Genomic DNA, 23,681 nt, shown 5'->3' on the forward strand with positions numbered 1-23,681 from the left:
GCAACTTCAGTTCTCAAGGATTCAACGGGAAAATGCAAAAGTCAAAATGCACTCAAGAGTCAAAATCCATGACAGGACTTTGAGATATTGGACATTGTGACATATAGTAGTTAGCTGCCAGCTCCTTCAGAGCAAAGCAACAGCGGCTGCAAGTTTGGAGGTCAGTGTATAGGTCATAGAGATATGGGTCTGCAGAGGGTTGAAGACATAGGGAGTTTTGAGGTCAGTCTTACCTTGTTGGAGGCCATGTCACTGACGGAGCGGTAGGTCTGGATGGTCTCCAGCTGGTCCAGACACCAGTCCAGCTCCTCCATGGTCTCCATGGCCAGCTTCTGGTACGACTCGTCTGTCAACAGACACACAGACACAGGGCAGTAGTCAGCAGGGTACGGAGGGTGAAGGCAAGGTGAGAGAGGCTGGCAGGGGGCTGCTGCATGGTGGCCAAGCCTGGTGGTGGAGGGGGCACACGGCACAACGCTCCTTCATCCTAAGCAAGACTAACACTGAGGCTAACTGCTAACGGCTAGTGGGACGCCACAGCTGCTGCACTCTCTCTCTCACACACCGTTACTTGCTCACTCACTGACTGACTGACTCTCTCTCTCTCTCTTTCTCTCCCTCTCTCTCCCTCTCTCTCTCTCTCTCTCTCTCTCTCTCTCTCTCTCTCTCAGATGCACTGAATCCCCCCCAACTCATTTACATGAACCCAACTTTGAGAGCAGAAAACCAGCCCCCTCTCAGGAAAACATACAACTCTCAAGTCCTCAAATTAAACACGCATGCACTCATACACATTCCCATCATAAACTATGTGACACTTTGCACACCAAAGGAAATGTGATGTGTCTCTGTATAACAGTCACTTTACTCCTAGTTATATGTACATACAGTGAGCTCCAAAATATCGGGGCAGTGACAATTGTTTGTTTTGTTTTGGCTCTGTACTCCAGCACTTTGATTTGAAATGATACAATGGCTATGAGGTAAAGTGCAGACTGACAGCTTCAACTTGAGGGTATTTTCATCCTTATCGGGTGAACCGTTTAGAACTGTTACAGCACTTTTTGTAAATAATCCCCCCATTTTAGGGGACCAAAAGTATTGGGACAAATTCACTTATATGTCTATTAAAGTAGTCTAAACGTAAGTATTTGGTCCCATATGCATAGCACACAATGACTCCAAAAATTTGTTGGATGCATTTTCTGTTTGTTTTGGTTGTGTTTCAGATTAGGAGTATGATATTTATGCCTCTGTAACTTTCTCACTCATCATTATTCACGATTCATTCAGGATTATCCGTAATCATGGTATCATCCACATTACTGTAGAAGTGATTCTTATTTACAATAAAAGTGACTCCAAAATGACACAATTCATTTTTTACAATTCATTTCACTAAATAATTTGAAACACAACCAAAACAAACAGAAAATGCATCCAACTAATTTGAAGTCACAAGCTTGATGTAGTCATTGCATGCTATAAATATGGGACCAAACACTTCACTTTTGACTACTTTAATACACATATACGTGAATTTATCTCAATACTTTTATTCCACTAACCTGGAGGGATTAAGTACAAAAAGTGCTGTAAATTCTAAACGGTTCTCCCAATACGGATTAAAATACCCTCAAATTAAAGCTGACAGTCTGCACTTTAACCTCATAGTCATTGTATAATTTCAAAGTGCTGGAGTACAGAGGCAAAACAAAAAACAACAAAAAATATGTCTCTGCCTCAATACTTTTGGAGCTTACTGCATCTATCTCAATGACCTCGTACCCATGCACATGGACTCGGTCCTGTTTATAGCCATGCTATTTTTACTCCTTATTGTTATTCGTTATTCACTGTGCATTTATTCTTTGTGTCACTATTTAATATTTATCTTTAATTCTGAATTGTGGAAAAGGGCCCGTAAGTAAGCATTTCACTGTTAGTCTACACCTGTTGTTTACCAAGCATGTGACGAATAACATTTGATTTGAACAGAAACAAATACTACGAAAACATCAAGCACTTAATATAGATCTTCCACAATCTAGTAAAGCCTAACGACAGATTAATTCAGGTTGATGTCCCTCGGTAGCGCCGACCTTAGCGTGGCCGTGTAGAATGTTACCCCTGCTCTGATCTCCCAGCCATCAAAGAGTGTTTGCATTCTGGCATTCTCGCACTCTGCTACAGCGAGAGGAGAGGAGAGGGACTGAGGTTGCCAGGCTGTTTGCAAACTCAATCAAACCTTTCCCCTTTAAGTCACAGGGCTGGAGGCAGGGGGTGGCCTGGGGTAAACCCTGGAGCGGAGTACTGAAGTCTGGAAGAGCTGGCCAGCTTCTATATTAAGGCCATCAGACTATTAAATAGCAATCACTAGCACATTAGAGGCTGCTGCCCTATATAGACTTCAAATCACTGGCCACTTTAATAATTGGAACAGTAGTCACTTTAATAATGTTTACATATTTTGCATTACTCATTCTACTGTATGTTGGTCTATGCCGCTCTGACGTTGCTCATCCAAATATGTATATATTCTTAATTCCATTCCTTTACTTTAGAGTGTGTGTATTGTTAGATATTACTTGCTAGATATTACTGCGCTTTTGGAGCTAGAAAGACAAGCATTTCGCTACACCCGCAATAACATCTGCTAAACGTGTATCTGACAAATAAAATTTGATTTGATTTAGATGGGACTCTGATACTGTATATTAATGTTCTTCCACGCAGTACTGCTCTCAATACACGTGATGTACTATGTTCAGATAGTAGATGTCACTACATTTTCAGTCTAGCTTGCAGTGTGTATACATGCTGCAGTGTTTTTCATACCTGATGTGGCAGCGGGTATCGAAGGTCTTGTGAAAATGCTTAGGCTCAAGTTGGGTTTTTATTTTCGTAATAAGTCATGTTTTTCTTTTGAAGCGAGAAAGAGGCTTGTTTTTGCTACTTTCGTGCCTGTAATTGATTATGGTGTCATCTTGTAATGTGCCCTGTGGCGTCATTATGTAAGCTGGACAAAGTGCACAATGGGGCACTGAGGTTAGTTACCAACTCCTGTAATTGATTATGGTGTCATCTTGTAATGTGCCCTGTGGCGTCATTATGTAAGCTGGACAAAGTGCACCATGGGGCGCTGAGGTTAGTTACCAACTCCTGTAATTTATTATGGTGTCATCTTGTAATGTGCCCTGTGGCGTCATTATGTAAGCTGGACAAAGTGCACAATGGGGCACTGAGGTTAGTTACCAACTCCTGTAATTTATTATGGTGTCATCTTGTAATGTGACCTGTGGCGTCATTATGTAAGCTGGACAAAGTGCACAATGGGGCGCTGAGGTTAGTTACCAACTCCTGTAATTTATTATGGTGTCATCTTGTAATGTGCCCTGTGGCGTCATTATGTAAGCTGGACACTGTGCACCATGGGGCACTGAGGTTAGTTACCAACTCCTGTAATTTATTATGGTGTCATCTTGTAATGTGCCCTGTGGCGTCATTATGTAAGCTGGACAAAGTGCACAATGGGCACTGAGGTTAGTTACCAAAGCCCTCACACATCACTGTATCCTCTATATGAGAGAGGGCTGGCCTTCCTTATCTCTTCAGGAAATTAAATCATTGGTTTGTTTTTATTTATAAGGCCATACTGAGACAGCTCCCATTTTACTTGTGTAACTACATTTTCCAGCAGACAAATGAAAACTATCGCCTGCGCTCGCATGAGCTTTCCAGTTATCTTCCCCTTCCATTTGGAAGGAGCTTCACAAGGACCTGAAATAACAGGAGCTCGTCCCTTTAAATGAGTTTCCATCTAGGTTAAACACTATGATAGAAAATGAAGTGGGGGGCTGTCAATGTTTTATCCCCTAGTTGCACCACACTTTCCAAAACCATCTTGGTGTTCAATGTGTAAATTGATGTTTTTCAACTGTAGTGTTTTGTGTTTTATGTTATGAATGTGTCTGAAACTATTTTGGCCAGGTCTCTCTTTTAAAAGAGATTGTTAATCTCAACAAGACTATCCTAGTAAAATAAAGGTGAAATAAAAATGTAATAAATAGGCCTCCCAGGTGGCGCAGTGGTCTATGACACTGCATCACACTGCTAGCTGTGCCACTTGAGATGCTGGTTTGAGTTCAGGCTTTGTCACAGCCGGCTGCAAACGGGAGACCCATGGGGCGGTGCACAATTGGCCCACCATCGTCCGGGTTAGGGGAGGGTTTGGCTGTTTCCCCCGACACTTTGGTGTGGCTGGCTTCCAGGTTAAACGGGTATTGTGTCAAGAAGCAGTGCGGTGTGGCAGGGTTGTGTTTCGGAGGGCGCATGGCTCTCGACCTTTGCCTCTCTCAAGTCCGTACGGGAGTTTCAGCCATGAGACAAGACTGTAACTACCAATTGGATACCATTCAATTGTGGAGCAAAAGGGGTAAATAAAAAAGGTATAAATAATGACATGGTACAGAAGTTGTCAGTCACCCAAATCTCCACCTCCACCCTTAAACCTCCAGAGATGTTGGTTAGAGCTGCCTTGCCCTGTAAAAAACACAAAAAATTGAGTTTGCTATTCACACAAAGCATTGCCTGATGTGAACCATGCCTCGAACAAAAGAGATCTCAGAAGACCTAAGATGAAGAATAGTTGACTTGCATAAAGCTGGAAAGGGTTACAAAAGTATCTCTAAAAGCCTTGATGTTCATCAGTCCACGGTAAGACAAATTGTTTATAAATGGAGGAAGTTCAGCACTTTTGTTACTCTCCCTAGGAGTGGCCGTCCTGCAAGAGCACAGCGCAGAATGCTCAATGAGGTTAAGAATAATCCTAGAGTGTCAGCTAAAGACTTATATAAATCTCTGGAACATGCTAAAATTTCTGTTGATGAGTCTACGATACGCAAAACACTAAACAAGAATGGTGTTCATGGGAGGACATCGCGGAAGAAGCCATTGCTGTCCAAAAAAAAACATTGCTGCACGTCTGAAGTTTGCAAAAGTACACTTGGATATTCCACAGGGCTACTGGCATAATATTCTGTGGACAAATGAAACTACAGTTGAGTTGTTTGGAAGGAACACACAACACCGAGGGGAGAAAAAATGGCACAGCACACCAACATCAAAACCTCATCCCAACTGTAAAGTATGGTGGAGGGAGCATCATGATTTGGGTCTGCTTTGCTGCCTCAGGGCCTGGACAGCTTGCGATCATCGACGGAAAAATGAATTCCCAAGACATTTTGCAGGAGAATGTTAGGCTATCTGTCCGCCAATTGAAGCTTAACAGAAGTTGGGAATGCAACAGGACAACAACCCAAAACACAGAAGTAAATCAACAACATAATTGCTTCAACAGAAGAAAACACGCCTTCTGGAGTGGCCCAGCCAGAGTCCAGACCTTAACCTGATTGAGATGCTGCGGCATAACCTCAATAGAGCAGTTCACACCAGACATCCCAAGAATATTGCTGAACTGAAACAGTTTTGTAAAGAGGAATGGTGAAAAATTCCTCCTGACCGTTGTGCAGGATCTGATCCACAACTACAGAAAACATTTGGTTGAGGTTATTGCTGCCAAAGGAGGGTCAACCAGTTATTAAATCCAAGGGTTCACATACTTTTTTCACCCTGCACTGTGAATGTTTACACGGTGTGTTCAATAAAGACATGAAAACGTATAATTGTTTGTGTGTTATTAGTTTAAGCAGACTGTGTTTGTCTATTGTTGGGACCTAGATGAAGTTTAGATCAAATTTTACGACCAATTTACGCAGAAATCCAGGTAATTCCAAAGGCTTCACATACTTTTTCTTGCCACTGTAAATTACAGAAAATACACATCAAAATATAAATACAAAATGCAAGCAGAAAGAAAAACACGGTCATTAAAAACAAACACATTCATCAGTAATAAGGTCTTCAATCAGCTTTCTGAATTCCCTTAGAGGCACCAGAATATTACATTTAAAAACATGTTGAAGATTGTTCCACAATAAAGGTGCAAGAAAACTAAAAGCTGATTTACCTAACTCAGTAGAGACCAAAGGAATTCCCAAAGTTAACCATCCCTGAGACTGGGTGTGGTAACTCGTATGTCTAAAGTTTAGTTAGGATGTTAGGTACAGTGGGACATTTTGTAAAAGGTCTTTATAAATGAAAACATAGCAATGTAACAACCTTCGTGACATCAAAGAGGGTTGAGGGTACTAAAATTGTTGCCCATATTGGCTACATCTCAGAAAGTGTCTAGAGGAGTAAAACAAGGTTGTCCACTATCGGCATATCTTTTTATTATTGTCATCGAAATGTTAGCTGTTAAAATTAGATTCAACAATAATATTAAGGGATTAGAAATCTGTGGTTTAAAAACAAAGGTGTCATTGTACACTGATGATTCATGTTTTCTTTTAAAACCACAATTAGAATCCCTCCCCAACTTCAATTTTTTCAATTTATTTACAATACAACATTCTTGCAACCAATAGAATGTTATATATATGAGGGATACAATCTTCCCAGCTCTGCAGATTATGCTGTGAGGAGGCAGAGACATTAGATAATTTATTTTGGTACTGTCCATATGTAGCTCGTTTTTGGTCACAGCTGCAGGAATGGTTGAAGAATTGCAACATTTGCCTAGAACTAACGCTGCAGATAGCAATACTGGGTGATTTGAAAAGCCATAGGCAATCAATCAATAATATAATCATTATTTTAGCAAACATTTTTATATTTAATTTACAATCTGTAGAAGCTATGAGAATAGAAAGGTTAGGTACTTTTGTGAAGCATCACAGCACAGTTGAAAAATATATGGCGAATAGAAATCAAAAATGGATGGTGTTAAGAGATAGATGGGAGGGGTTGAATGGAGCTGAAGGGTGGGACAAATAACAAGATAACCATTGTAAAACAAACAGGGTCTGTAAAATGTATATAGGTTCAGAAATGTTGTGAAATAGCACAGTTACAAATAGAAATCAAACTGGATCGACATTAGAAATAGAGGAAGGACTAAAAACAAACAAAATATAACTATTGTAAAATAGATTGTGTCTGTAAAATTTATATATATGTATAAACTGAGGGTAGAAGCCTAAGTGTTATTGTTTATTAGTTTACTCCAATTGGGGGAAGGGTAGTAGGGTTTGCGGGGGATAATAAAGGTATATTCAAAAAAAGTATGTATATTGTCGTGTCTTTGGCATCATTAAAGTGAAGACTGTTATTTTATCAAATCAATTCTCTGTAATTATTATTATGTGATTAAACTAATCATGTAAATGTAATTAACTAGGAAGTCGGGCACCAAGGAAAATCTTCAGATTACAAAGTTATAATTTTACTAATATAACTTAGTCTTCTAATTAATGAATTATTCTTTACCTCACGTTAGTCTCATTCCAAACATCGTAAATTGTTGGTTATCTGCACAAACCCAGCCTTTACTATGAATCATCCATACACCAATTGTCTTAATCATTTATTTACTAACTAACTAAATAATCACAGAAATGCATAAACAAACAACACAGTAGATATGGTTACAAGGAAATTATATGGGAGGTTCCCTAGTGGGCTAAGCCGATATGACGGCTTGGTGGACAAAGGGAAGTGGGTGTGGACTGAGAAGGGCGGGAAAATCAAAAATGAGTCATTACACAGTTAATAATTATATTAATTGAAATGCTAATCCTTTGCACATGAACGCTCACTCATTCGGGAATAATTGCAATCAATATATATTTACGCTCAGTGTGTCGTTGTGATCTCTGTTGGAATCGTCTGTCTTTCTGTTGGAAAGTTCATCCAAGCGTCTCTCTGCTTCCCTGGAGTCTTTCGTGGTTAGAATGGATACTTCAGAGTACCATTCAGAAATGTTCTTAAATATAGATGTTTCGGCGGTTGTCGGTCTTCGCATGTGAGGTTGACATAATTTCCAGCTGCAGACTAGTAATTAGTATCGAAGATTTGCTCTTATTCTGTCGATAGTCTCAGAGTTTAACCATTTCCACCCGTGTAGCCAATGCTCCACGTGGTATGGTTAGGAATTCAACAACCATTACAACCTTAACTTATACTGAGGTTTTTGTCGTCTCTACTCAACCTTCGCCCCCTCAGCTACCGAGGTACGCATGGTCTGAAGAGGATTTCTTCAGATGGGGGTTTTATTCGTAACAGTAGAAAAGGTCTGTCCCATGAGCCAGATCATGTCTGTGCTCATGGGTGCGGGCCAATGACTTAGTTAAACTTTAAAGGGAATACAATTCTCTCACATTAACGGTTTAACATAGCATTACATAATTTCACAAATAGTTTCATCTTTACTCATTCATTTTATACAATAATTAGACGCAAACCTCATAACGGAGGCACCTTTATAAACAAAGTTATGGTAATGTGGCTGTATTGTCTTTCATGAGGTCACAAACATTAAACAAAATGGACCGGGTCGTAGCTGGCTTCTCCACCGACCGTTTACACATTCTCCAAAACATGGATATTGTTCTGTTCTCAAGTTCTGTGATGTAGAAGTTCCTTTGTCCTACTTAGAAACTCTCTCTATATATACTGCATGGCCAAGAGGAGAGAGTCTCCTGCAGGAATTTACCACCTGAGATAACAGAACCTGGGTGTAGGGGAGTGAGAGAGAGAAGGATGCCACGATATATACCCAGAAAGGGCCACAATATCTGTATAGGTATGTACATGTGTGTATATGTATGAATGTTTATGTATGCATATACAGTTGAAGTCAGAAGTTTACATACACCTTAGCCAAATACATTTAAACTCAGTTTTTCACGATTCCTGACATTTAATCCTAGTAAACATTCCCTGTCTTAGGTCAGTTAGGATCACCACTTTATTTTAAGAATGTGAAATGTCAGAATAATAGTAGAGAGAATGATTTATTTCAGCTTTTATTTCCTTCATCACATTCCCAGTGGGTCAGAAGTGTACATACACTCAATTAGTATTTGGTAGCATTGCCTTTAAATTGTTTTACTTGGGTCAAACATTTCCACAAGCTTCCCACAATAAGTTGGATGAATTTTGGCCCATTCCTCCTGACAGAGCTGCTGTAACTGAGTCAGGTTAGTAGGCCTCCTTGCTCGCACAAGCTTTTTCAGTTCTGTTTCAGTTTCAGTTCACACATTTTCTATAGGATTGAGGTCAGGGCTTTGTGTTGGTGACTCCAATACCTTGACTTTGTTGTCCTTAAGCCATTTTGCCACAACTTTGGAAGTATGCTTGGGGTCATTGTCCATTTGGAAGACCCATTTGCGACCAAGCTTTAACTTCCTGACTGATGTCTTGAGATGTTGCTTCAATAAATCCACATAATTTCTTTCCTCATGATGCCATCTATTTTGTGAAGTGCACCAGTCCCTCCTGCAGCAAAGCACCCCCACAAAACGATGCTGCAACCCCCATGCGTCACGGTTGGGATGGTGTTCTCCGGCTTGCAAGCCTGCCCCTTTTGCCTCCAAACATAACAATGGTCATTATGGCCAAACAGGTCTATATTTGTTTCATCACACCAGAGGACATTTCTCCAAAAAGTATGATCTTTGTCCCCATGTGCAGTTGCAAACCGTAGTCTGGCCTTTTTATGGCGGTTTTGGAGCATTGGCTTCTTCCTTGCTGAGCGGCCTTTCAGGTTATGTCGATATAGGACTCGTTTTACTGTGGATATAGATACTTTTGTACCTGTTTCCTCCAGCATCTTCACAAGGTTGTTCTGGGATTGATTTGCACTTTTCGCACCACAGCACGTTCATCTCTAGCAGACAGAACGTGTCTCCTTCCTGAGAGGTATGACGGCTGCGTGGTCCCATGGTGTTTTTACTTGCCTACTATTGTTTGTACAGATGAACGTGGTACCTTCAGGCATTTGGAAATTACTCCCAAGGATGAACCAGACCTGTGGAGGTCTACAATTTTTTTTCTGAGGTCTTGGCTGAATTCTTTTGATTTACCCATGATGTCAAGCAAAGAGGCACTGCGTTTGAAGGTAGGTCTTGAAATACATCCACAGGTACACCTCCAATTGACTCAAATGATGTTGATTATCCTATCAGAAGCTTCTAAAGCCATGACGTCATTTTCTGGAATTTTCCAAGCTGTTCTTACCCACTTCAATTGTGATACAGTGAATGATAAGTGAAATAATCTGTCTGTAAACAATTGTTGGAAAAATGACTTGTGTCATGCACAAAGTAGATGTCATAACCGACTTGCCAAAACTATAGTTTATTAACAAGAAATTTGTGGAGTGGTTGACACCAACCTAAGTGTATGTAAACTTCTTACTTCAACTGTATATGGGTATTATATTTACCCACAAAATATATGGGGGATTGGAAATGATGCAGACAATTACATTGATGGAAGCAACAATCTTTCCGCAATATTAAGTTGATCCACCCCTAAAAAAATGTATTAATAAATAAAAATTGTCACCCGTAATAAAGCACAATGCGCTATGATAAACTACCTCTAACGGCTTTAATGAAGTGACAGCTTCATGATGTCGCCATAGCCTAGGATCGATAGGAATGTCGACTGAATAATCTGCTTTCTACTATTTAGGAAGGCAGGACCTATTTCTTTTTCTTGAATATTTAATTTTTGCTTTTTCCAATTAAGAACATTCAAAACAAAAGTGAAAAGATATTAGACAACAATAGGACAAAGTGACAGTAACAGACGAGCGTAAGAAAAAAATAAAAATAATAATAATTATATATACAAAAATACAATAAATAAGTCATAATAAAGAGTAAAATAAAAAATAACACAAACTTTACTTGAGTAACCAATGTCACAGTTTGTAGTTACACAAGTGAAGACAACAAATCTAATCTTTTCTAAAGAAACTTGAGATACACATCAGATGTCATTGTTTTTTAAATTTAATATCTGTGATGTGCTAGATGCCTTGCTTAAGATTGTTGTAAAAATAAATCCACTGGAGCTGATATGCTTCATCCATTGTTGCTGTAGCTCTCTGCCCCCTGATTGCTGAATTTTTTTCGCATATTTTTTAACTGACTGTTATATCTGGTACTATCCTCAAGGTTTGGAAGGCAGCCCATGTACTCCTCCTTCACAGATGGTGACCCTTCTAAACTTTCTTGCCAAGCTAAAATAATAGAATCCTTGATTCATTCTCAGCTAAGATCTTTCTTATCTTATATAAGGATTATATAGAGATTCAATCAATGTGATGTGGGGGGAGATTCTCCATATAGTCAATAAAAGGTTGGCAAATTCTGTAAAATGTCTTTAACTTATTTCTCAAGCAGTAAGTGATTTTCTCCAGAGTGATACAACCATTAACTTCCGATAGCCACATTGCAACTGGCAGGGAGGAATCCGATTTCCATTTCAAGGCAATACATTTCTTGGCAATCGCTAGCAATATTTCTGTTAGCTTTATAGTATGGCTTTGCCTAAGATTGGTGTTAGTAAAATTACCCAGTAGACAGACCTCTGGGTCTAAAGGGAATGCAACCCCGTGAATTGAGGATATGGCATCGCATACCCCCTGCCAGAAACCGTGTAATTTTGAACACTGCCAAGTGGAATGGAGGAATGTTCCTTCATCTGAGCCACATCTAAAACATAGGGAGGAGATATCAGGATAGAACTTGTGCAGTCTAGATGAGGTGATATAGAGCTGATGGAGGAAATTAAACTGGATCAGTCTGTATCTGGAGTTCAATGTGGATGTAACACCATCCCTGCATAGGTCACTCCATAGACCCTCATCAAGATCACTACCCAGATCTTTTTCCCATCTAAGTCGGGGTTTATCTAGCTCAGGCAGTGTTAGTCCTGAGAAAAGAGCATCGTAAACACGGGAAATGGCCTTGAACAGTGGTTGGTCTGCGTGGCAGAGTTGTTCAATAGGTGACATGGGAGGAAATCCTGGATGGCAAAGGATCCTGGACGTGGGAGGAGATCCAGGCCGGAAGGGATCGCCTCCCATGGGAACAGGTGGAAGCAGCGAGGGAGGCTAAAGTAAACATCCAGCCAGGACGGGTTGTGCCAGCCCTAAGCTCCATACTTCCAGTGCGCCTCCACGGCCCAGTATACCCTGTGCCAGCTCTGCGCACCCGGTCTCCAGTGCGTCTCCCCAGTCCGGTGAGACCTGTTCCAGCTCCACGAAAGAAGCCTCCAGTGATGATCTGTGGTCCGAAGCCTCCAGTGATGATCCATGGCACAAAGCCTCCAGTGATGATCCATGGCACGAAGCCTCCAGTGATAATCCATGGGCCGGAGCCTCCAGTGATAATCCATGGCACAAAGCCTCCAGTGATGATCCATAGCCCGGAGCCTGTAGGGATGATCCATGGCACGAAGCCTCCAGTGATGATCCATGGCCCGGAGCCTGTAGGGATGATCCATGGCACGAAGCCTCCAGTGATGATCCATGGCCCGGAGCCTGTAGGGATGATCAATGGCACAAAGCCTCCAGCGGCGGCCTGCAGTCCGGAGCCTCCAGCGGCGGTCTGCAGTCCGGAGCCACCAGCGGCGGCCTGCAGTCCGGACCCTCCAGCGGCAGTCTACAGTCCGGAGCCTCCAGCGGCGGCCTGCAGTCCGGAGTCTTCAGCGGCGGCCTGCAGTCCGGAGTCTTCAGCGGTGGCCTGCAGTCCGGAGCCTTCAGCGGCGGTCGGCAGTTCGGAGCCTCCGGCGATGATCCGCAGTCTGGTTCCTCCGGTGACACAGAAGCGGGGGGATCAGCGGGCGGAGTGGGGGCTACGCCCCGAACCAGAGCCGCCGCCAAGAATAGATGCCACCCGGACCCTCCCCTATAGGTTCAGGTTTGCGGCCGGGAGTCCGCACCTTTGGGGGAGGGGGCTACTGTCATGCCCTGACCTTAGAGACGTTTATTTTCCTCTAGTTTGGTTAGGTCAGGGTGTGATGTGGGGTGGGCAATCTAGTTTTTCTATTTCTTTGTTTTGGCTGAGTGTGGTTTCCAATCAGAGGCAGCTGTCTATCGTTGTCTCTGATTGGGAACCATACTTAGGCAGCCCTTTTTCCCTCCTTGAGTTGTGGGATCTTGTTTTTGTGTTGTGCCTGTGAGCACACCATTACATCACATTTCGTTTGCATCTGTATTTGTTTTGGTGAGTTTCATTTATTAAAACATGTGGAACTCTACGCACGCTGCGCCTTAGTCTACTCATTACAACAACGGACGTGACACCAATACTTTGTGAGCTTTCTCTCCAAGCTCGTAATAACGCTGTTTTGATTTAGTGATGGCCCTCTCAGCTTGATATGTGTTCAGAATATTATGTTTCAGTTTTTTATTTACCAAAAGCCTGTATAGATCTTTAGTCGGGCCTCTTTGGTAGGTTTTCTCTAGCTCGGAGATTTCAGATTCAAGGGCACTCAGTTCCGCACCGTGTTTTCTCTTCACCCCTTTAGTATAGGAAATGATCTGTCCCCTCAGATAGGCTTTCAATGTGTCCCAAAGAATGAAACTGTCAGGAGCGGAGGGTTTGTTTGTCAAAGTAAAAATATCGATCTGCTCTTTGATGAATGCACAAAATTCAGGTTGCTTAGGAGTGTAGAATTTAGTCTCCATCTACAGTGGGGAGAACAAGTATTTGATACACTGCCGATATTGCAGGTTTTCCTACTTACAAAGCATGTAGAGGTCTGTAATTTTTGTCATAGGTACACTTCAACTGTGAGAGACGGAATCTAAAACAAAAATCCAGAAAATCACATTGTATGATTTTTAAGTAATTCATTAGCATTTTATTGAATGACATAAGTATTTGATCACCTACCAACCAGTAAGAATTCCGGCTCTCACAGACCTGTTAGTTTTTCTTTAAGAAACCCTCCTGTTCTCCACTCATTACCTGTATTAACTGCACCTGTTTGAACTCGTTACCTGTATAAAAGACACCTGTCCACACACTCAATCAAACAGACTCCAACCTCTCCACAATGGCCAAGACCAGAGAGCTGAGTAAGGACATCAGGGATAAAATTGTAGACCTGCACAAGGCTGGGATGGGCTACAGGACAATAGGCAAGCAGCTTGGTGAGAAGGCAACAACTGTTGGCGCAATTATTCGAAAATGGAAGAAGTTCAAGATGACGGTCAACCACCCTCGGTCTGGGGCTCCATGCAAGATCTCACCTCGTGGGGCATCAATGATCATGAGGAAGGTGAGGGATCAGCCCAGAACTACACGGCAGGACCTGGTCAATGACCTGAAGAGAGCTGGGACCACAGTCTCAAAGAAAACCATTAGTAACACACTACGCCGTCATGGATTAAAATCCTGCAGCGCACGTAATGTCCCCCTGCTCAAGCCAGCGCATGTCCAGGCCCGTCTGAAGTTTGCCAATGACCATCTGGATGATCCAGAGGAGGAATGGGAGAAGGTCATGTGGTCTGATGAGACAAAAATTGAGCTTTTTGGTCTAAACTCCACTCGCCGTGTTTGGAGGAAGAAGAAGGATGAGTATAACCCCAAGAACACCATCCCAACCGTGAAGCATGGAGGTGGAAACATCATTCTTTGGGGATGCTTTTCTGCAAAGGGGACAGGACGACTGCACCGTATTGAGGGGAGGATGGATGGGGCCATGTATCGCGAGATCTTGGCCAACAACCTCCTTCCCTCAGTAAGAGCATTGAAGATGGGTCGGGGCTGGGTCTTCCAGCATGACAACGACCCGAAACACACAGCCAGGGCAACTAAGGAGTGGCTTCGTAAGAAGCATCTCAAGGTCCTGGAGTGGCCTAGCCAGTATCCAGACCTGAACCCAATAGAAAATCTTTGGAGGGAGCTGAAAGTCTGTATTGCCCAGCGACAGCCCCGAAACCTGAAGGATCTGGAGAAGGTCTGTATGGAAGAGTGGGCCAAAATCCCTGCTGCAGTGTGTGCAAACCTGGTCAAGAACTACAGGAAACGTATGATCTCTGTAATTGTTTCTGTACCAAATATTAAGTTCTGCTTTTCTGATGTATCAAATACTTATGTCATGCAATAAAATGCAAATTAATTACTTAAAAATCATACAATGTGATTTTCTGGATTTTTGTTTTAGATTCCGTCTCTCACAGTTGAAGTGTACCTATGATAAAAATTACAGACCTCTAGATGCTTTGTAAGTAGGAAAACCTGCAAAATCGGCAGTGTATCAATACAGTTAACCATACAGTTAACCTTTTATCCATACAGTTAACCACATCATTTACAACTAGGGTTGCAGCAGATGACCTGGCCTAAAACCGACTGCTGTACATTTAGAACACATTCCAAAGATAAGAAAGATCTTAGCTCAGAATGAATCAAGGATTATATTATTTTAGCTAGGCAAGAAAGTTTAGAAGGGTCACCATCTGTGAAGGAGGAGTACATGGGCCGCCTTCCAAACCTTGAGGATAGTACCAGATATAACAGTCAGTTAAAAAATATGCGTAACAAATTCAGCAATCAGGGGGCAGAGAGCTACAGCAACAATGGATGAAGCATATCAGCTCCAGTGGATTTATTTTTACAACAATATTAAGCAAGGCATCTAGCACATCACAGATATTAAATAAAAAAAACAATGACATCTGATGTGTATCTCAAGTTTCTTTAGAAAAGATTAGATTTGTTGTCTTCACTTGTGTAACTACAAACTGTGACATTGGTTACACAAGTAAAGTTAGTGTAGTTTTACAGTTAGATGGGTGACATTATGACTTGGCATCCCATATTTGTGGGTTTGATTACAGGCTCAAAATGGCCAGAAACAAAGAACTTTCTTCTGAAACTCATCAGTCTATTCTTGTTCTGAGAAATGAAGGCTATTCCATGTGAGAAATTGCCAAGAAACTGAAGATCTCGTACAACGCTGTGTACTACTCCCTTCACAGAACAGCGCAAACAGGCTCTAACCAGAATAGAAAGATAAGTGGGAGGCCCCGGTGCACAACTGAGCCAGAAGACAAGTGCATTAGAGTGTCTAGATTGAGAAATGCCTCACAAGTCCTCAACTGGCAGCTTCATTAAATATTACCCGCAAAACACCAGTCTCAATGGCAACAGTGAAGAGGCAACTCCGGGATGCTGGCCTTCTAGGCAGAGGTCCTCTGTCCAGTGTCTGTGTTCTTTTGCCCATCTTAATCTTTTATTTTTATTGGCCAGTCTAAGATATAGCTTTTTCTTCGCAACTCTGGGTACACTAGCAATGGATGCCAGTCCTGACTTGAATGGGAACTTCCATTTATGTGGATTATATTTCTATTGTTGGTTGCAGCTGTCGGGTTTCAAAATACAATCGCGGGTAAAACGTACAGTTTGGAAAGCAAATGCCCACTACTGATAACAGAAGACTAATCTGTCTGTAGAAACAATACTTTTGTTTTTTTCTCAACAACTCCCAATGTGTTGCTAACAGCAGCACTGTTTTTCAAAGTAGCTCATGTTGAGACGAGCGCATCGGTCATCACCGTGAGTAACCTTCGGCTTCCTCTTAATCATTAGGTGAGTCAGTGTGCCACTGGAAATAATATTTAGTAGCCTACTGTAGCCTATGATATATATAAAACTGTATATATATTTCCTCCTAATATTGTGCAATCTGTGTGACCCTTCACTGGCCTGGGCTATTATTTGTTTGAATTCCAGACCAGATTGATGTCAGTTTGTCAGAGTCAGAGTAGCCACTCATTTCGGTCATTTTTGTGGTATTAACAAAGACTCCGCTAATGTCTTGAAATCAAATCAAATCAAATTGTATTTGTCACATGTGCCCGAATACAACAGGTGTAGACATTACAGAGAAATGCTTACTTACAAGCCCTTAACCAACAATGCAGTTTTAAGAAAATCCCTAAAAAAGTAAGAGATAAGAATAACAAATAATTAAAGAGCAGCAGTAAATAACAATAGCGGGGCTATATACAGGAGGTACCGGTACAGAGTCAATGTGTCAATGTGCGGGGGGCACCGGTGTCGAGGTAATTGGGGTAATTATGTACATGTAGGTAGAGTTATTAAAGTGGCTATGGATAGATAATAACAGAGAGTAGCAGCAGCATGGGGGGGGGGCAATGCAAATAGTCTGGGTAGCCATTTGACTAGATGTTCAGGAGTCTTATGGCTTGGGGTAGAAGCTGTATAGAAGCCTTTTGGATCTAGACTTGGCGCTCCGGTACCGCTTGCCGTGCGGTAGCAGAGAGTCTATGACTAGGGTGACTGGAGTCTTTGACAATTTTTAGGGCCTTCCTCTGACACCGCCTGGTATAGAGGTCCTGGATGGCAGGAAGCTTGGCACTGGTGATGTACTGGGCCGTACGCACTACCGTCTGTAGTAACAGGCAGTGATGCAACCCGTCAGGATGCTCTCGATGGTGCAGCTGTAAAACCTTTTGAGGATCTGAGGACACATGCCAAATCTTTTCAGTCTCTTGAGGGGGAATATGATTTGTTGTGCCCCCTTCACGACTGTCTTGGTGTGCTTGGACAATGTTTGTTTGTTGGTGATGTGGACGCCAAGGAACTTGAAGCTCTCAACCTGCTCCACTACAGCCCCATCGATGAGAATGGGGGCGTGCTCGGTCTTCCTTTTCCTGTAGTCCACAATCATCTCCTTTGTCTTGATCACGTTGAGGGAGAGGTTGTTGTCCTGGCACCACACGGCCAGGTCTCTGACCTCCTCCCATAGGCTGTCTCATCGTTGTCGGTGATCAGTCCTACCACTGTTGTGTCATCAGCAAACTTAATGTTGGTGTTGGAGTCGTGCCTGGCCGTGCAGTCATGAGTGAACAGGGAGTATAGGAGGGGACTGAGCACGCACCCCTGAGGGGCCCCCGTGTTGAAGATCAGCGTGGCGGATGTGTTGTTACCTACTCTTACCAACTGGGGGCGGCCCATCAGGAAGTCCAGGATCCAGTTGCAGAGGGAGGTATTTTGTCCCAGGGTCCTTAGCTTAGTGATGAGCTTTGAGGGCACTATGGTGTTGAACACTGAGCTGTAGTCAATGAATGGCATTCTCACGTAGGGGTTCCTTTTGTCCAGGTGGGAAAGGGCAGTTTGGAGTGCAATTGAGATTGAATCATCTGTGGATCTGTTGGTGTGGTATGCAAATTGGAGTGAGTTCAGGGTTTCTGGGATAATGGTGTTGATGTGAGCCATGACCAGCCCTTCACACATTTCATGGCTACAGACGTGAGTGCTACGGGTCGGTAGTCATTTAGACAGGTTACCAAAGTGTTCTTGGGCACAGGGTCTATGGTGGTCTGCTTGAAACATGTTGGTACAGTATTACAGACAAGGAGAGGTTGAAAATGTCAGTGAAGACACCTGCCAGTTGGTCAGCACATGCTCGAGGTCCCGTCCTGGTAATCCGTCTGGCCCAGCGACCTTGTGAATCTTGACCTGTTTAAAGGTCTTACTCACATCGGCTGCGGAGAGCATGTAAATTACGCAGAATTGCATGAAATGCGTTTTTAAAAGGCTGATTTTTTCCCCCCATGTGTAGAAACCCTAAAAACACCCCTGCTCAAATGTAGCCTATACCACATTGCAAACATTATTGTGGCTTTATTATAAAGAGTATTTTTCTTCAACAGTACATTTACCACGCATCCAATTGCATCTTGGTGCACGGATTTGTTTACAGAAAATGATGGTGTGCTGGGAAGGGGGACTACGAAAAAACCAAAGCCACGGGGCCTATCATTTCTTAATCCGGACCTGGCTGGGGGAACAGCTGTGAAAAGGCCCAGTAAGTCAGTAAGTCTAAAATGTCTAGCTCACCACACACACGTAAGAGGGGGGTTTCCACCAACTCTCCTCCACACATACAGTCACAAGGAGCGCTCTGATCACAGCCCCGGACACATCTGGCCTGCAGGGACTCACAGCCAGGAAACACACACACACACACACACACACACACACACACACACACACACACACACACACACACACACACACACACACCTAAACAATTTCTTAGCAAATACTTGAATGCAAACATAAACGCTCCTTCAAACAAGGAGTTCAACATCCAAGCGGACAGAGAGGAAAGAGATGTCAGTGATCTCTCTTTCTCTCGCACCCTCTTATTTTATTTATTATTACTTTTACCTTCTTTAGATTTACCACTTTTTTCAATACATTTTGTGATATCCAAATTGTAGTTACAGTCTTGACCCATCGCTGCAACTCCCGTACAGATTCGGGAGAGGCGAAGGTCAAGAGCCGTGCGTCCTCCGAAACACGACCCTGCCAAGCTGCACTGCTTCTCGACACAATGCCCGCTTAACCAGTCACACCAATGTGTCAGAGGAAACACCGTACACCTGGCGACCGTGTCAGCGTGCATGCCTTCCACAGGAGTCGATAGAGCGCGATGGGACAAGGACAACCCGGCCGGCCAAACCCTCCCCTAACCAGGACGACGCTGGGCCAATTGTGCGCCGCCTCTTGCGTCTCCCGGTTGCGGCCGGCTGCATCACAGCCTGTGATTGAACCAGGATCTGTAGTGACAGAGCTATCACTACAATGCAATGCCTTAGACCACTGCGCCACTCGGGAAGCCCGCTCTCAATGTCTTTATCTGGTTGTGTGTGTGACAGCTGTGATTGAGACACTCCTCAGAGATCTACTTAGTTTCCTGTAGAGGATGGGAGATGGGGGGGGCTCAGTTTCACCATCAACCATTAAACTACTGACAGTAAACTCACTGACAACCGGTTAGAACACACAGGACAGATGTTGTTTTCGCCCAGTCATAAACCCCCAGTAGTCCCTGGAGAGAGACAGGCACAGGACACTGGTCCTCAAGGGCCTATCGCTCACACACACACACACACACACACACACACACACACACACACACACACACACACACACACACACACACACACACACACACACACACACACACACACACACACACACTTTTGCTCTCTCTGTCTCTCTACTATTTCTCTCTCATCTCTCTATTCCCACCAGAGAGATTATAACTCTACTCTGAGGAATTCTATCTTTCTTATCAGCACTGCAACAGCATTTTCTCTGCAGCACCAAATCATGTGCAAATAAGGGAGTACCATGTGCTAATTACACACATCAAATAACCACACAAACTGGGACGTAGGTTCATACAAGGCTGTGATCTGATCACTTTCATGTATAACAACCATCAAAAAACAGAGCTAGTCTTTAGGACCTTGAGGTGTTGAGTAACTCTTTCTAACAAAGGTGAGTGACAGGAAGCCTGGCTTTTCTCTATTTGTGTTCCAAATGGCACCCTAATCCCTATATAGTGCACTACTTTTGACCAGGGACCATTGTGACAGGGTGACAGGTTCATTGTATTTATCAATCACATGATGAGTTATTACTTAGTGTGTGTGTGTGTGTGTGTGTGTGTGTGTGTGTCATCATGACGTGAATAGTATATCCCCACAGCTGGGTTTAGTTGAATAAGTTTCTTAATCTCATTGCTATTAGAACAAACTGTCCTAAATGGCTGAAATGTTACATTTCAACTGCAGGAACACTTGTTGACAAATTGAACATTTGGAGGAATTGAATTACAGCACATTCTGCCCAAATGATATTAGTCTAACAGGGCCATACATACACTAAACAAAAATATAAACGCAAGATGGAACAATTTCGAAGATTTTACTGAGTTACAGTTCATATAAGAATTCATTAAATTGAAATAAATTCATTAGGTCTTAATCATATTTTGGTCACAAATACGTTAAAAAACAGTAGGGGCGTGGATCAGAAAACCAGTCAGTATCTGGTGTGACCACCATTTGCCTCATGCAGCGCAACACATCTCCTTCACATCGAGTTGATCAGGCTGTTGATTGTTGTGGCCTGTGGAATGTTGTCCCACTCCTCTTCATTTGCTGTGCGAAGTTGCTGGATATTGGCGGGAACAAGAAAACACAGTCATACACGCCGATCCAGAGCATCCAAAACATGCTCAATCGGTGACATGTCTGAGTATGCAGGAGGTGGAAGAACTGGGGTATTTTCAGCTTCCAGGAATTGTGTACAGATCCTTGCGACATGGGGACGTGCCGATGACAGAGGATGAATGGCATGACAATGGGCCTCAAGATCTAGTCACAGTATCTCTGTGCATTAAAATTGCCATTGATGAAATACAATTGTGTTTGTTGTCTGTAGCTTATGCCTGCCCATTCCATAACCCCAATGCCACCATGGGGCACTCTGTTGACAATTCTGCCATCTGCCAGGTACAGTTGAAACCGGGATTAATCCGTGAAGAACACACTTCTCCAGCGGGCCAGTGGCCATCAAAGGTGAGCATTTGCACACTGAAGTCGGTTTCAACACCGAACTGCAGTCAGGTCAAGACCCTGGTGAGGCAACTAGCATGCAGATGAGATTCCCTGAGATGGTTTATGACAGTTTGTGCAAACATTCTTCAGTTGTGCAAACCCACAGTTTAAACAGCTGTCTGGGTGGCTGGTCTCAGGCGATCCCGCAGGTGAAGAAGCTGGATGTGGAGGTCCTGGGCTGGCGTGGTTACACGTGGTCTGCGGTTGTGAGGCCAGTTGGACACACTGCCAAATTCTCTAAAACGATGTTGGAAGCGGCTTATGGTAGAGAAATGAACATTCAATTCTCTGGCAACAGCTCTGGTGGACATTCCTGCAGTCAGCATGCCAATTGCACGCTCCCTCAAAACTTGAGACATCTGTGGCATTGTGTTATGTGGCAAAACTGCACATTTTTGAGTGGCCTTTTCTTGTCTCCAGCACCTGTGTGCACCTGTGTAAGGTGCACCTGTGTAATGATCGTGCTGTTTAATCAACTTATTGATATACCACACCTGCCAGGTGGATGGACTTTCTTGGCAAAGGAGAAATGCTCACTAACAGGGATGTAAACACATTTGTGTATAACATTTGAGAGAAATAAGCTTTTTGTCTGCATAAAACATTTTGGGGATCTTTTATTTCAGATCATGAAACATGGACCAACACTTTACATTTTGCGTTTCTATTTTAGTTCAATGTAATTATAATACTAGAAGTTCTGATACCGCAGTTCACAGTGCAGACTCTCTCTCTGTGTGTGTGTGTGTGTGTGTGTGTGTGTGTGTGTGTGTGTGTGTGTGTGTGTGTGTGTGTGTGTCTTGATGGGCACTTGAGGACACTCAGAGAATGCGTGCATATTTAGAACTTCTCCTGGTCCAATAAGGACTTGATCAGTTTAACAGTGAAATACACTTAACGTTGAATGTGGTTTAAATCATTCCCAAGCTGCCTTCTCTGTTATGTCTCCCTTCATAAAGGCATTCATTATGTCAATAGGACTTTTTGATTAAATAAAGTTGAAATACTGTAACAACCAAAACAAATAAAACAAGGCCCATTTGAGAGGAAGTTATTGTGAAATTCAGAGGGAAAGCATGCCTACAAGTTTGCCTAGCACCTTGTTTGGTTAACATTACAGAGAAACATGTAGTGTTCATAAAGGGACCTGAGAGCCTTTTCTTCCTGATTTGTTTTCATTGTAAGAGGGGAGGAATTGAAACTCTAAACCTTGCCAAGCATTCTTAATGCACCACTGACAAACATTTTAAAAGCAATATATTTTTTCTCTCATGCTTCAGAAAAGAGGGGGGGGGGGTGACAGTGAGGGTTTGCATGCATCTGCACTGGGCTGAACCATAAGGCCGAACCATAAGGCCAAACCATGAGACTGAACCATAAGGCCGGACCATAAGACTGAACCATAAGGCCGAACCATGAGACTGAACCATAAGACTGAACCATAAGGCCGAACCATGAGACTGAACCATAAGGCCGAACCATGAGACTGAACCATAAGGCCGGACCATAAGACTGAACCATAAGGCCGAACCATGAGACTGAACCATAAGACTGAACCATAAGGCCGAACCATGAGACTGAACCATAAGGCCGAACCATGAGACTGAACCATAAGGCCGGACCATAAGACTGAACCATAAGGCCGAACCATGAGACTGAACCATGAGACTGAACCATAAGGCCGGACCATAAGACTGAACCATAAGGCCGAACCATGAGACTGAACCATAAGACTGAACCATAAGGCTGAACCATGAGACTGAACCATAAGGCCGAACCATGAGACTGAACCATAAGGCCGAACCATTAGACTGAACCATAAGGCTGAACCATAAGGCCGAACCATCAGGCTGAACCATAAGACTGAACCATAAGGCTGAACCATAATAGTGAACCATAAGGCTGAACCATAATGCTGAACCATAAGGCTGAACCATCAGGCTGAACCATAAGGCTGAACCATAATACTGAACCATAAGATTGAACCATCAGGCTGAACCATCAGGCTGAACCATAAGGCTGAACCATAATACTGAACCATAAGATTGAACCATCAGGCTGAACCATCAGGCTGAACCATAATACTGAACCATAAGACTGAACCATCAGGCTGAACCATAAGGCTGAACCATAAGGCTGAACCATAATACTGAACTATAAGACTGAACCATCAGGCTGAACCATCAGACTGAACCATCAGGCTGAGCAGGGCTGCTGCTGGCAGGGGAATACTAGAAGGGAAAGGCAGCCTTCCACTTTATGTCTGTGCTGACGTCAATGGCATAATTCAAATACTTACTGGGTGCACGCT

General features: G+C 43.0%; 1 protein-coding gene across 5 annotated transcripts in view; it reads right to left on the reverse strand.

Annotated features, from left to right (window-relative positions):
* Positions 1–23,681, reverse strand: part of pde4ba (phosphodiesterase 4B, cAMP-specific a) — a 338,452-nt gene that overhangs the window by 25,177 nt on the left and 289,594 nt on the right. For all 5 annotated transcript variants that reach the window (XM_029707945.1, XM_029707944.1, XM_029707943.1 and 2 more), the window contains one exon: positions 234–346. In XM_029707945.1, the coding sequence (XP_029563805.1) occupies positions 234–346 (113 nt within the window). The remainder of the gene's footprint in view (positions 1–233; positions 347–23,681) is intronic.

The sequence above is a fragment of the Salmo trutta genome, chromosome 22 (assembly GCF_901001165.1).
Source record: "Salmo trutta chromosome 22, fSalTru1.1, whole genome shotgun sequence".
NCBI lineage: Eukaryota > Metazoa > Chordata > Actinopteri > Salmoniformes > Salmonidae > Salmo > Salmo trutta.